Source organism: Coregonus clupeaformis, chromosome 31 (assembly GCF_020615455.1).
Source record: "Coregonus clupeaformis isolate EN_2021a chromosome 31, ASM2061545v1, whole genome shotgun sequence".
NCBI lineage: Eukaryota > Metazoa > Chordata > Actinopteri > Salmoniformes > Salmonidae > Coregonus > Coregonus clupeaformis.
In genome coordinates, this window is record NC_059222.1 from 36263609 (window position 1) to 36275768 (window position 12160).

The 12160-nt window shown below is 42.9% G+C and overlaps 1 protein-coding gene across 4 annotated transcripts in view; it reads left to right on the forward strand.

Annotated features, from left to right (window-relative positions):
- Nucleotides 1–12160, forward strand: part of LOC121547099 (KH domain-containing, RNA-binding, signal transduction-associated protein 2-like) — a 164468-nt gene that overhangs the window by 32861 nt on the left and 119447 nt on the right. For all 4 annotated transcript variants that reach the window (XR_006657692.1, XR_006657691.1, XR_005996488.2 and 1 more), the window contains exon 2: nucleotides 2517–2644. Coding sequence is in view for 1 of the 4 variants with exons in the window: in XM_041858207.2 (XP_041714141.1) it covers nucleotides 2517–2644 (128 nt within the window). In the remaining 3 variants the exon portion in view is untranslated. The remainder of the gene's footprint in view (nucleotides 1–2516; nucleotides 2645–12160) is intronic.

Sequence of the window (12160 nt, forward strand, 5' to 3'; positions counted from 1 at the left end):
GAGTGAGATATCACCTCCACCCCATGCTGCCTGGCTCTCTGAGTGAGAGATCACCTCCACCCCATGCTGCCTGGCTCTCTGAGTGAGAGATCACCTCCACCCCGTGCTGCCTGGCTCTCTGAGTGAGAGATCACCTCCACCCTGCGCTGCCTGGCTTTCTGAGTGAGAGATCACCTCCACCCCCATGCTGCCTGGCTCTCTGAGTGAAAGATCACCTCCACCCGTGCTGCCTGGCTCTCTGAGTGAGAGATCACTTCCACCCGTGCTGCCTGGCTCTCTGAGTGAGACATCACCTCCACCCGTGCTGTCTGGCTCTCTGAGTGAGAGATCACCTCCACCCGTGCTGCCTGGCTCTCTGAGTGAGAGATCACGTCCCACCCCGTGCTGCCTGGCTCTCTGAGTGAGAGATCACCTCCACCCGTGCGCCTGGCTCTCTGAGTGAGAGATCACCTCCACCCTGCGCTGCCTGGCTTTCTGAGTGAGAGATCACCTCCACCCCATGCTGCCTGGCTCTCTGAGTGAAAGATCACCTCCACCCGTGCTGCCTGGCTCTCTGAGTGAGAGATCACCTCCACCCGTGCTGCCTGGCTCTCTGAGTGAGACATCACCTCCACCCGTGCTGTCTGGCTCTCTGAGTGAGAGATCACCTCCACCCGTGCTGCCTGGCTCTCTGAGTGAGAGATCACCTCCACCCCATGCTGCCTGGCTCTCTGAGTGAGATATCACCTCCACCCCGTGCTGCCTGGCTCTCTGAGTGAGATATCACCTCCACCCCATGCTGCCTGGCTCTCTGAGTGAGAGATCACCTCCACCCCATGCTGCCTGGCTCTCTGAGTGAGAGATCACCTCCACCCCATGCTGCCTGGCTCTCTGAGTGAGAGATCACCTCCACCCCGTGCTGCCTGGCTCTCTGAGTGAGAGATCACCTCCACCCTGCGCTGCCTGGCTTTCTGAGTGAGAGATCACCTCCACCCCATGCTGCCTGGCTCTCTGAGTGAAAGATCACCTCCACCCGTGCTGCCTGGCTCTCTGAGTGAGAGATCACCTCCACCCGTGCTGCCTGGCTCTCTGAGTGAGACATCACCTCCACCTGTGCTGTCTGGCTCTCTGAGTGAGAGATCACCTCCACCCGTGCTGCCTGGCTCTCTGAGTGAGAGATCACGTCCACCCCGTGCTGCCTGGCTCTCTGAGTGAGATATCACCTCCACCCCGTGCTGCCTGGCTCTCTGAGTGAGAGATCACCTCCACCCCATGCTACCTGGCTCTCTGAGTGAGAGATCACCTCCACCCCATGCTGCCTGGCTCTCTGAGTGAGAGATCACGTCCACCCCGTGCTGCCTGGCTCTCTGAGTGAGAGATCACCTCCACCCCATGCTACCTGGCTCTCTGAGTGAGAGATCACCTCCACCCCATGCTGCCTGGCTCTCTGAGTGAGAGATCACGTCCACCCCGTGCTGCCTGGCTCTCTGAGTGAGAGATCACCTCCACCCTGTGCTGCCTGGCTCTCTGAGTGAGAGATCACCTCCACCCCATGCTGCCTGGCTCTCTGAGTGAGAGATCACCTCCACCTCATGCTGCCTGGCTCTCTGAGTGAGAGATCACCTCCACCCCATGCTGCCTGGCTCTCTGAGTGAGACATCACCTCCACCCCATGCTGCCTGTCTTCCTATCTCTCCCATACCCAGGTCTCTCTAGTATTGTTCTACAAGAGTGGTGCAGGTTCATAATTCTTAATTCTGCAGAGCATTAATTTGCCAGTGACAGAGGGGGATCCCCAGAGACGACAGGTGACAGCTTCATTGCCAGCTCCTTAATGTTTCGTGGCTGTATGCCTTTCAGTCAACTCTCCCAAGTGCTATAAAATGTATCAATCAACAAATATCACTGTTCGGCGCAGTGGGTCTCCAACTCATGACTGTTTCGTATGCTTGACCTGACAGCTCATGTCAACTACTCCTCTCACCATTTAGACACTATAAATAACTTTGATGATGATGTAAGGTATGCTTAGGGACTGAATTATCCTGATTACTCTGTCACAGACCTGGGTTCATATCATATTATGAATAAATGAACTGCACTAGATTGAGCTTGCCTGGCACACTACGCTCTTAGTAAAAAAAGGTGCTATCTAAAACCTTAAAGGGTTCTTCGGCTGTCCCCATAAGAAAACCCTTTGAATAACCCTTTTTGGTTGCAGATAGAACCCTTTTGGTTCCAGGTAGAACCCTTTTGGGTTACATGTAGAACCCTTTTGGGTTACATGTATGTAGAACCCTTTCTACAGAGGGTTCTACATGGAACCCAAAAGGGTTCTCCTATGGGGAGAGCCGAAAAACCATTTTTACTGAGAGTGTAGAACCACTGAAACAGTCCAATAAGAAAACAAATAAGCTAGCATATAAAACCGGATCTTCTCTGTCAATGATAAGGATGTTGAGGAACGTTGGTTAACCTTTCCGTTGAAGTTCTGTTTGCATATCTAATCATTTATTCTTGAATACCTTTTCCTACAGAAATCGAAAAGTATGAGGGGGATGAGTTGAGAAAAGACGGTGACGTGAAGAAATACCTCGATGTCATCAGTAACAAAAACATCAAGCTCTCGGAAAGAGTACTCATCCCAGTTCAACAGTACCCAAAGGTAAGACAACCACACCTGTACTGTTTTATTTATTAATCAAATTAAAACTGCAAACAAATAAAGAATACCGATGCTTTAAAGAAACACTAAATGCATATTTGTTAAAAACTCTATACAACATCAACATGGGGTCTTGGCAGTGGAAAGACACAGATGGAATTGGGACCATATCGGCAATCTTGGGGGCTGGCTGTGCTGTGGGATTGACTGGCCAGTGTGTGTGTGTGTTGATGATCACATTGCAGTCTTCTGTTAGGAGGAGTGGGACAGGGAAAAGCTCCAGGGTCTGATCCACCGTGTCCAGCCCCAGATGTTGGGTTTGTTAGGCACGGTGAGAGGAGCATATGATTGCAGCTGACTCATATGGGATCAGGGTGGTTCCTGCCTGCTTCCCTCTCCGCTGTCTGGTGCTGAAAAATAGAGCTCACTGACTGGGAGACATGCTGAGGCTATTCATTCATGAGTCATCATCATGTTTGTTTGTCGGTTATTGTGTGCTCACCCACAGGCATCATTAGTGTGCCGCTGAAAGGCATCGCTTCAGAGATAATGTTGAGAATTGATGTATCTGAGTCAGGGCCGGCTCTAGCCTTTTGGGGGCCCCCACACCAAGCAGGCACATTTTATTAGTGGCTCTTGACTGAAAATGTATGTTTTAAAGTACATTTCCTACAATTCTACACATTTTGCCATGGGGCATAGAGAAGATATGGCAGTTTTAAAGCAAGTTTTCTGACCACTTATGTCTCTTATGGGCTTATGCCCTGATTAGAGTTATGGTTTTAATCCCTTGACATGCATTTATTGTGTATTCAGCTGTGCATTTTTTGGGTAGAAGATTGTCTATGCTATGGTCTATTAGAAACACTCAAGCCTTAGTGTTAATTGGGGAACAAAGAAGAATGAAAGTCAAACCCTGAAAACTGTGATCGCAGTCTGAAGTAAATTGGGATTTAGTTTTTTAGTTTTGTTTTGTTTGGCAAAGGATAAACCAACAATTTTAAAAGAACATCTTTGTTCTGATGTGCCACTTTGAGTCTCTGACAAAGAGATATCAGTGTAGTTACATAGCGCCTTTATGTTTAAAACATTCCAATCCTGCCCTACTTTTCATCTGTAGCTCAGCTCACCGGAATTTGCTGAAATAAGGCCCTACAGATGTAGGATCTTAATTCGATCAAACTTGTAGTGTATTTCAGTAAAAAGGCTTTTCAAGTTTGTTATTTCCACTTTGAAATGTCAGACTTGATTTTCCCTAATTATTATTTCATAATAATTAACATTTCATGTTGCTGCTGGATTATTTGATAACTGTGTATTATTTTGTGAAATTCATAGATTTGTACCATGGCAACTGTACATGCTGCACAGTATCAATACTCTAGCTTACATCAATGCACTCTCTACATATACTAAACAGTACATTTTTTACAGTTGAAAATAGTAATTATTATACTTAAGTAGTTTGCTGACCATGATACATGCTTTTATGCTACTCTTCCAATATAGAATGAAAGGTAGAGGTGCTCAATGGTCACAGATTGGAAATCGAATTGATGCTATGAACCATTTTGACCATATCTTTAAGGACACCAGACAAAACAGCTTTACTTTCATGCTTTTCTTTGTCTGCAACCTGTGACCTGTGACTAAGGGGCCCTCATTCAACCAACTTCTGGGAACTACTGTAGCTGCTGGCAACCAAGATCTTAACCGACTGAAATGAGATTGAGAGGGGTGCATTGTGGGTTATCATTCTGTTGCACGTCTTGAAGGTAACTGTATTGAGAATTAAATAAGAAAATCCATAGAAAATGGCAATGATTGATGTTTTCCCTAAATTGAATAAATTCTGCATGGCGAATAAGGAGGAATAAATTACAACTTGTCCTTTATCATGTTGTATTTATCAAATTATGTCTTACTATAACTAACATTTTTCAAAATCGTGTATCAACCCATTTTAATTACCACAAGTCATTGAGCGATCTGTTGCCCTAAGGGTATGCACCTGCACCTAGTTTTTCAAAGGTTATCTGGATTCCGCCTATCGGATAGGATTAAATGCATAGAAATCAGTGGCGGTCAATGCCGTTTAAGATGAGAGAGGATGATATATTTTTTAATGGGCATGGCCTTATTTCTATTATAGCATATTGGATGACTGTCATTCATATTCCATTCACCCAGTTCAATGTAACAGTGATAAGTTTAGGCTACTACTACATTATACTCAAATTTTCACCTGTACCCATCATGAGGTTGCTACAACCTAGCCTATGAATGAAAGTTTACAAGGTGACAGACAGTGACACATGGACAGACAGTGACACATTCAATACCGCCTTGCATACTCTTGCCTGCATCTAGCTGATATAGGGTGTAATCATTAGTCCAACAGTTGCAAACAAGAGTTTCTATTGGACAAATTCAGGTATGTTTATCCCCGTTTTGTTCTGTTTGCTTCTGTTTAAGAAACGTTTTTCAACAGAATCGGCAGAATAAATACACCCGATTGCGCGTAAACACAGTTCACTTTCATAGCAGCCACATTGTATTTCTTCTCTGCACTCTCCTCCTCTCACCTTTTCCCTTCGCTTGTGGACTTCAATGTACAACACATCAGCTGTATGTAGCCAACCATATCATAACCGCTGTACACAGCCTACATCGTTGTCACCATATTAGCTAAAGTAACATCATAGTCATCATAGCTAATAGAACTAACGGTCTAGTAAACCCGCTACAATCATGCAGTAACGTTACAGTGTACAGTCAGTAAGCAGTTTAGCACTTACACCGGTGGGCCACGGTGGCAATAAATTAGTAAAACAAAATCTTACCTTGAATTGGAAGAGTTCCGAGTGTTGTGTTGGATAGTCATGCTAGCTAGCTAACATAGCATCCCTCTGTTTGAGCAGGGTGTTTGAGAAGGCTAAACTAGCTAGCTGCATTTGCTCGCTAAGTAAGTGAAACTGAAAAAAAGACAATCTTTCTCTCTATCTCTCTCTTGCTTCCCCTTCATTTAGAAGACATTTATTTGTTCATGTCACGACTTCCGCCGAGGCTGCCTCCCCTCCTTGTTCGGGCAGGCTTCGGCGTTCGTCGTCACCGGCTTACTATCCACTGCCGCTCCATATATCATCATTCCATTTGTCTTGTCTTGTCAATTACACACACTTGGTTCATATCCCCTCATTAGTCCGTGTATAAGAGTTCCCTCTGCCGCCTTGTCCTTGTGGCTGATTGTTTTATGTGAAGATGAGTGTAGCTCGGTTGAGCTACCCGTACTTTGTATTGCCGGGATTATTTCTCCCCGTGTGCCTGTATTGTGTTCCAGTGCGCCTGTATTACGCCCTGTGTTGTTGACGCTATCCAGCGTATCTGTGTACTACGGAATAAACTCTGTATTCGGTGATTTACCCTCCTGCGCCTGACTCCTTCAAATCACATTCTCACAGATCAAAACTGTTCAACTATTGTCTTTCTCTCTCTTTGAGTCAACTACTCACCAATTTTTGCACTGCAGTGCTGGCTAGCTGTAGCTTATGCTGCAAGAGCTCTGATAGGTTGGAGGACGTCCTCCGGAACTTGCCATAATTTCTGTGTAAGTCTATGGAAGGGGGTGAGAACCATGAGCCTCCTAGGTTTTGTATTGGAGTCAATGTACCCAGAGGAGGACGGAAGCTAGCTGTCCTCCAGCTAAACCATGGTGCTAGCCTACAGAGTGCTGTTGAGGCTACTGTATACCTTCATTGCAAAGTAGTGTGTTTTAATCAATTATTTGGTCAAATGGGATTATATTTAGTATAGTTATATCTAAAAAGGACAACTTTAAATGTTTAACAATTTTTATTTTTATAAAATTCACTGAGGATGGTCCTCCCCTTCCTCCTCTGAGGAGCCTCCACTGATAGAAATGGAATGAATAGAATGGACGAATCATTTACTTGAATTGGGACTCTTGAAAAACTAGGCCCAGGTGATGTGTTAAATTATACTGACTAACTGGAGCCAAAAATGATATTCCAAAACCATTGGCTCAATGACGTCAAAACGACATAGTGTAGATAGTAGTAGTGTTAGCATCTGGCTCATCTATATTAGACACGGTGTCCTGCTATCCACATCACTGGACCAGCTATTCAATTACCACACAGTTCACCTCTCTAATAGGGGAAACATTTATCAAAAACATTTATCAGTCTGAAGAATGGGAATATCATGCAGTAATAAAACACTGCATGATATGTAGGCCTATTGATAGGATTGACAATTAAAGCTGCTGGTGAAATATATTGAAATGTGTGGGTTAGGTTTTGAATAACTTGAAAACGTGCAGGGTCTAAATTATTATTTTCAATCAGTTCTGTGGAGTTGACAGTTGGGGCAGCTGACTGGCAGATCTCTATACTATCCTGACAGGGTGGCTCCTGCAGAGAAGAGGTAACGCTGTAGGACTGACCTGGCTCAGTGCTGCTGCTGGGGTCCTGCTCTCTTCTAGATAATTGGTGCCGCGAGACAGAGACAGGTGCTGAGGTGAAGAGGGGGAGGGAGAGACCCAGAGACAGCCAAGTGACCATCAAACACACACACACACACACACACACACACACACACATACACACACACACACACATGCATGCAAGAACACACACACAGGCAGGCATGCATTCACACACACGATAAGGTGTATTTTTGCTGCATCGTAAGTCTCAACATTTGACACACTCAACAGCTGCTGGTTAATAATGTCCCTTCTTGCTTCCATCCTTGTGATAGTGCTTGAGTATTCCTTGAATGCTTTAAGGAGAGGCTTGACTGCAAATACTGTTATTAAAGAACATTATGGGTGATCCATTTAAACATAATGCGTATACAGTAGATGGTTAAGGGGCCTTTTCGGAGTTACTTGGAATGTAATTGGTCAATGTATACAACATATGAATGGCTTCTTAGACCATGGGTTGATTTGCTTGGTGTGAGACCTTACAGTAACACAATCATGACTTAGTATAGATGCAGTGTTTCTCATCTTTGGGTTGATCATCTGTGAGAAAGTAAATTTTGGCTTGCTCAGGAACTCCTCTCTATTTAAACGAGTCTCAAATCTCTAGGAGTGGGATCGAAGTGGCCCTCTCTCAGGAAGTGTAAAATAGAGCGGGCTGTGGAGCAGGCTCTCTCTGGTTCGCAGTCAGCGACTCAGGCAGCGCTCCAGTTGCATGGGGACACTTCCTTTGATGTCCTCATTAAAGTAGGTTGATTTTAATTTGTGCATTTGCATAAAGTAGTGCAGGCTGTTCTTGTTCGGGACCCCATCTGAGATGTGCCAAACTGACCAGCTCCCCCACACTGTATTGTATTTCTGGACAGCTGTTTCCACTGAGACATCTTGACTAATTCAATTTAAAACGTCAGCTCTTTCGTTTTGTCCTTTCATTCATATTATATTACATAAAGGTGAAAAACATAGCTTTAACATAAAGCATTTATACTCTTCACAAGCTGTATAATACTGTAGCTGTACAGATGTAGGATCTTAATTTGACCATAATGTTGCTTGATCGGTTATTAGGCTATTACATTGCCAAAAGTAGGCTACATGAAAAGTGCAATACTGTTAATATAACCGTGTGTTAGTGTGGGTTTTCAGTGAATATTATGTAAATCACAAAGCTCATCCGCATTTCCTGCGGTGCAGGAAAATTCTCAGCAACAAAAGAGTGATCAAATTAAGATCCGACACCTGTACATTGGAATCTCTGGAAAATAAGGTGGGATCAGATAGGCAATACATTGATGAGCTATTCACTAAATCCCAGACTGTCTCGAGTTACAGTGGAAAAGGAAATCATTTTGAGAATTATAAGTATTCCAATCATCTTGGCCAATGGCCAATCCTGCAGTAGATTTACACTCAGAATGAGATAATACAGAATGAATTGTCTGTCCTTACCTCCCTCTAAAGTAATCTGAACAGAAGCCCAAAGGAGGAATATGACAAGCCACTCAATACTAAACAGTAGCACAATATCAAATTACTGCCTCCCATTCACCGGCCACAATAGAAGATCAGATCTGACTTATTTTTTAACATCCCTCTTTAGCAGCAGCTAGTGTAAGGCTACTATTGCATGTTTTTTGCAGCAGTCTATCTTTCTAAGAATCCCCAAGAATAATTCTAAGAATTTCTAAGAATTTGTGGTATGCCACTATCAGACCCTGCTCGCTACCACTGGAAAAGACGGTCCCTGCTGACACAGGCTCATATGGCCTCAGAGGACTTTGAGCAGAGATATAAGTCAAGGGGAAAGCTTTCCCTTAGAGCAGAAATATAAGCTTTCCTTTAGACTGAAACTGGTGCTGAGAAACGAATTGGGCGCACAAACAACTATCTAGTAATTTCAAGAGATAGGGTTTCCATGGAAACACCCATATTACGCTTGGAGATTTAAGAGTGTGTAAGGGGCATGGGGGGCGTGGGGGAGAATCTATCAATCACTGGAGAAGTTCTTGAATATCTCAGTATTTTAGCCAAATTGTTTTATTGTATCGCGGTTATCTCAATCCAGGGAAATGAATCTCCATTGGTCACAGTCAGTCTTCATATTTTCTGTGTGGGAGATAATTATCTATTTCACTTGTTTTGGCAATGTAAACATATGTTTCCCATGCCAATAAAGCCCTTTGAATTGAATTGAATTGAATTGATTATGGGGAATCTCATTTTATGAACTAATTGCCATACTGTTATATGTGCCCTGATTGGTCGAGTGATAGAGTGATATAGAGTCTGGAGTATTTAAATGTATTAAGATTATTATGATACTGCAAGACACCACCACAGATGGAATTTGAGAGAGATTATAGAACGTTATCTTTGGCAGTAGGGGTGGCATCAAAGATAACTGGGTGCCATCTATCACAATGGCTGCGTGTAGACAGGCAGCCCAATTCTGATATGTTTTACACTAATTGGTCTTTTGACCAATCACATCAGATCTTTTCACTGATCTGATAGGTCAAAAAAACAATAAGGGAAAAAAGATCAGAATTGGGCTGCCTATCTAAACGCAGCCATAGTCTCATCAGCTGTGTCGTGTTGAAAGAATTGTTCAAACATTCCCCATTACTCATTTTGTTAATGTTAGAATACATAATCAACCCTGATGGATAAAGTAGCATACAGTTCCTTCAGAAAGTATTCACACCCCCTGACTTTTTCCACAGTACAGTAATTGTTGCAAGACAACTCTTCCTCAATACAGTAATTGTTGTTAGACAATTCTATCAAGTGATCAGTCCCCTTGTAATGCACTGTGCTTGCTTACTTTAGGGACAGTAACTTTTTCTGCTTGGGCTTAGATATAATTCAGATGGTATTTTCAAGACTTACATAGCCTTCAGAAAGTATACACACCCCTTGACTTATTCCACATGTTGTTGTGTTACAGCCTGAATTCAAAATGGATTAACCCTCCCGTTGTCCTAGGGTCAAAATGACCCGCCACTGTGTTGAACCAACTTTATTTAATTGTTATATTTTGGGGATCATTTGTGAGAAGGAGACAGTGAGACTTTAAAGAAAGTATCACTGCCTCCTCACAAATGATCCAAAAAATATAAAAATTAAATAAAGTTGGTTCAACACAGTGGCGGGTATTTTGACCCTAGGACAACGGGAGGGTTAAATATAATTTGTGTAAAAGTTGTCTAACAACAATTACTGTACTGCAGAAGAGTTGTCTAACAACAATTACTGTACTGCAGAAGAGTTGTCTAACAACAATTGCTGTACTGTGGAAGAGTTGTCTAGTCAGGATATCAACTAACTTGCTGTACTGCAGCACTTTAAACATTTCTTCCTTGATGTCATAGTTTGAGATTGTTCGTATCTCATCACTTCTCAGATTACTGTGAATATTTTGAAAGCAATCAATAGCTGTGGAAAGAGAGTGTTGTATTGACCTTTATCGCATCACCATCAAACCAATTGTTTTCAGAGGCCTTCCACATGATTGGCCAAGCTGTCAGATACACAGCGTGATCAACCCAAAGCCTTTGTAGCTAACGTAGTATGTTATTTCTTTCCACAACCTTCCCGCACAACAGCGAGAAACAATTATAATGTCAGTGTTTGACAGTCAATCTTCAGCGCGTGAACGGACCAAAATCGACAAATGAAGCACTTTTCTGTTCCACAAGTGACATCAGTCTGGGTCTTTGAGAGAAATGAATGACCACGTTAGCGACCCCTGATTGATTCACTGAAAGCCTATCTATAAGCCTATGGACAGAACTCCCTGAAGATTATGAAAAATAATACATCCATTTTACAAGCTGCGTCAGGCATAGCAGACTTGTTTGACTCCTTTGCTGATGCTGCACGTTCCACTAATAAAGCCGCTGTAACTTTCTCATGACATGTGCAGTCTTTTTACAGGTCCCCGAGAGCCAATCCGTCCCATTTGTGAAGCGCTTTTTATTTGTCTTTTCTCTCCTCCCTGCTGGCTGTCGTCCAATCGTTTTACAGCACGCCCAGATGGGAGGATGAAGCTTAGGCTTTAATGCTGCAGTGCAACAAACAGTCACCACGTACAGATGCTCAGGGCTCTGTCTACACCGCATACCTTTGCCATGATTATTCAACAGCTCACTGGGCTTAAATACATTTTGAATGTTGATTATTTATTTCTACCATTGCTTGAATTGAGTTTGTTTTTATTTCCCTTCGCTGTCTTAATGAGATTTAATTGATTGACATCAAATACCCCCTGGGCTTGGAATAGATGTTCAGGGGCTCTGCTTTCCAAGAAATGCTCGATTCCTTATTGTTTTCTGCAGACAGGAAGAACACACAAACCTTGTCTGTCAAACCTAGTGTGACATAATATGCATGAAATAATTATGATTTTAAACACAATTTATTAATCAAATGTGGATAAATACAGTAAAACAACTGACAAGCGATCTGTATATCTATTTCCTCTCGGATTCAAAGTTGTAATAAACCCGTGGAGTTTTACTGTCATCCTGTATGCACTTTACATCACAGCAAGATCATCATAATACACTGTTAGCCTAATTGATACCATAGAAACTCATCATAACACACTGTTAGACTCATTGATACCATAGAAACTCATCATAACACACTGTTAGCCTCATTGATACCATAGAAACTCATCATAATACACTGTTAGCCTCATTGTCATACACACTGCTTATTCTTCTCCATGTCTGTTCGGCTGGTTTATAATTGGCTTAAAAGTGCATATTCCTGCTTAGAAACATTCCATTGTAGAGAAATAGAATTATACTGCAGATTAAAAGACGGAAAACCTGCAATATCAACAAACGTAGTAGTAGTGATAAAACTGTTACAGCTTATTTCCCTTAAAGTTGTCACGCCCTGGCCTTGAGAGGCCGGTTGTCTTTAGTTGGTTTGGTCAGGGCGTGAGAATCTATGCTAGAAATTATATGTTTATGTTCTAGGTATTGTATTTCTATGTTTGG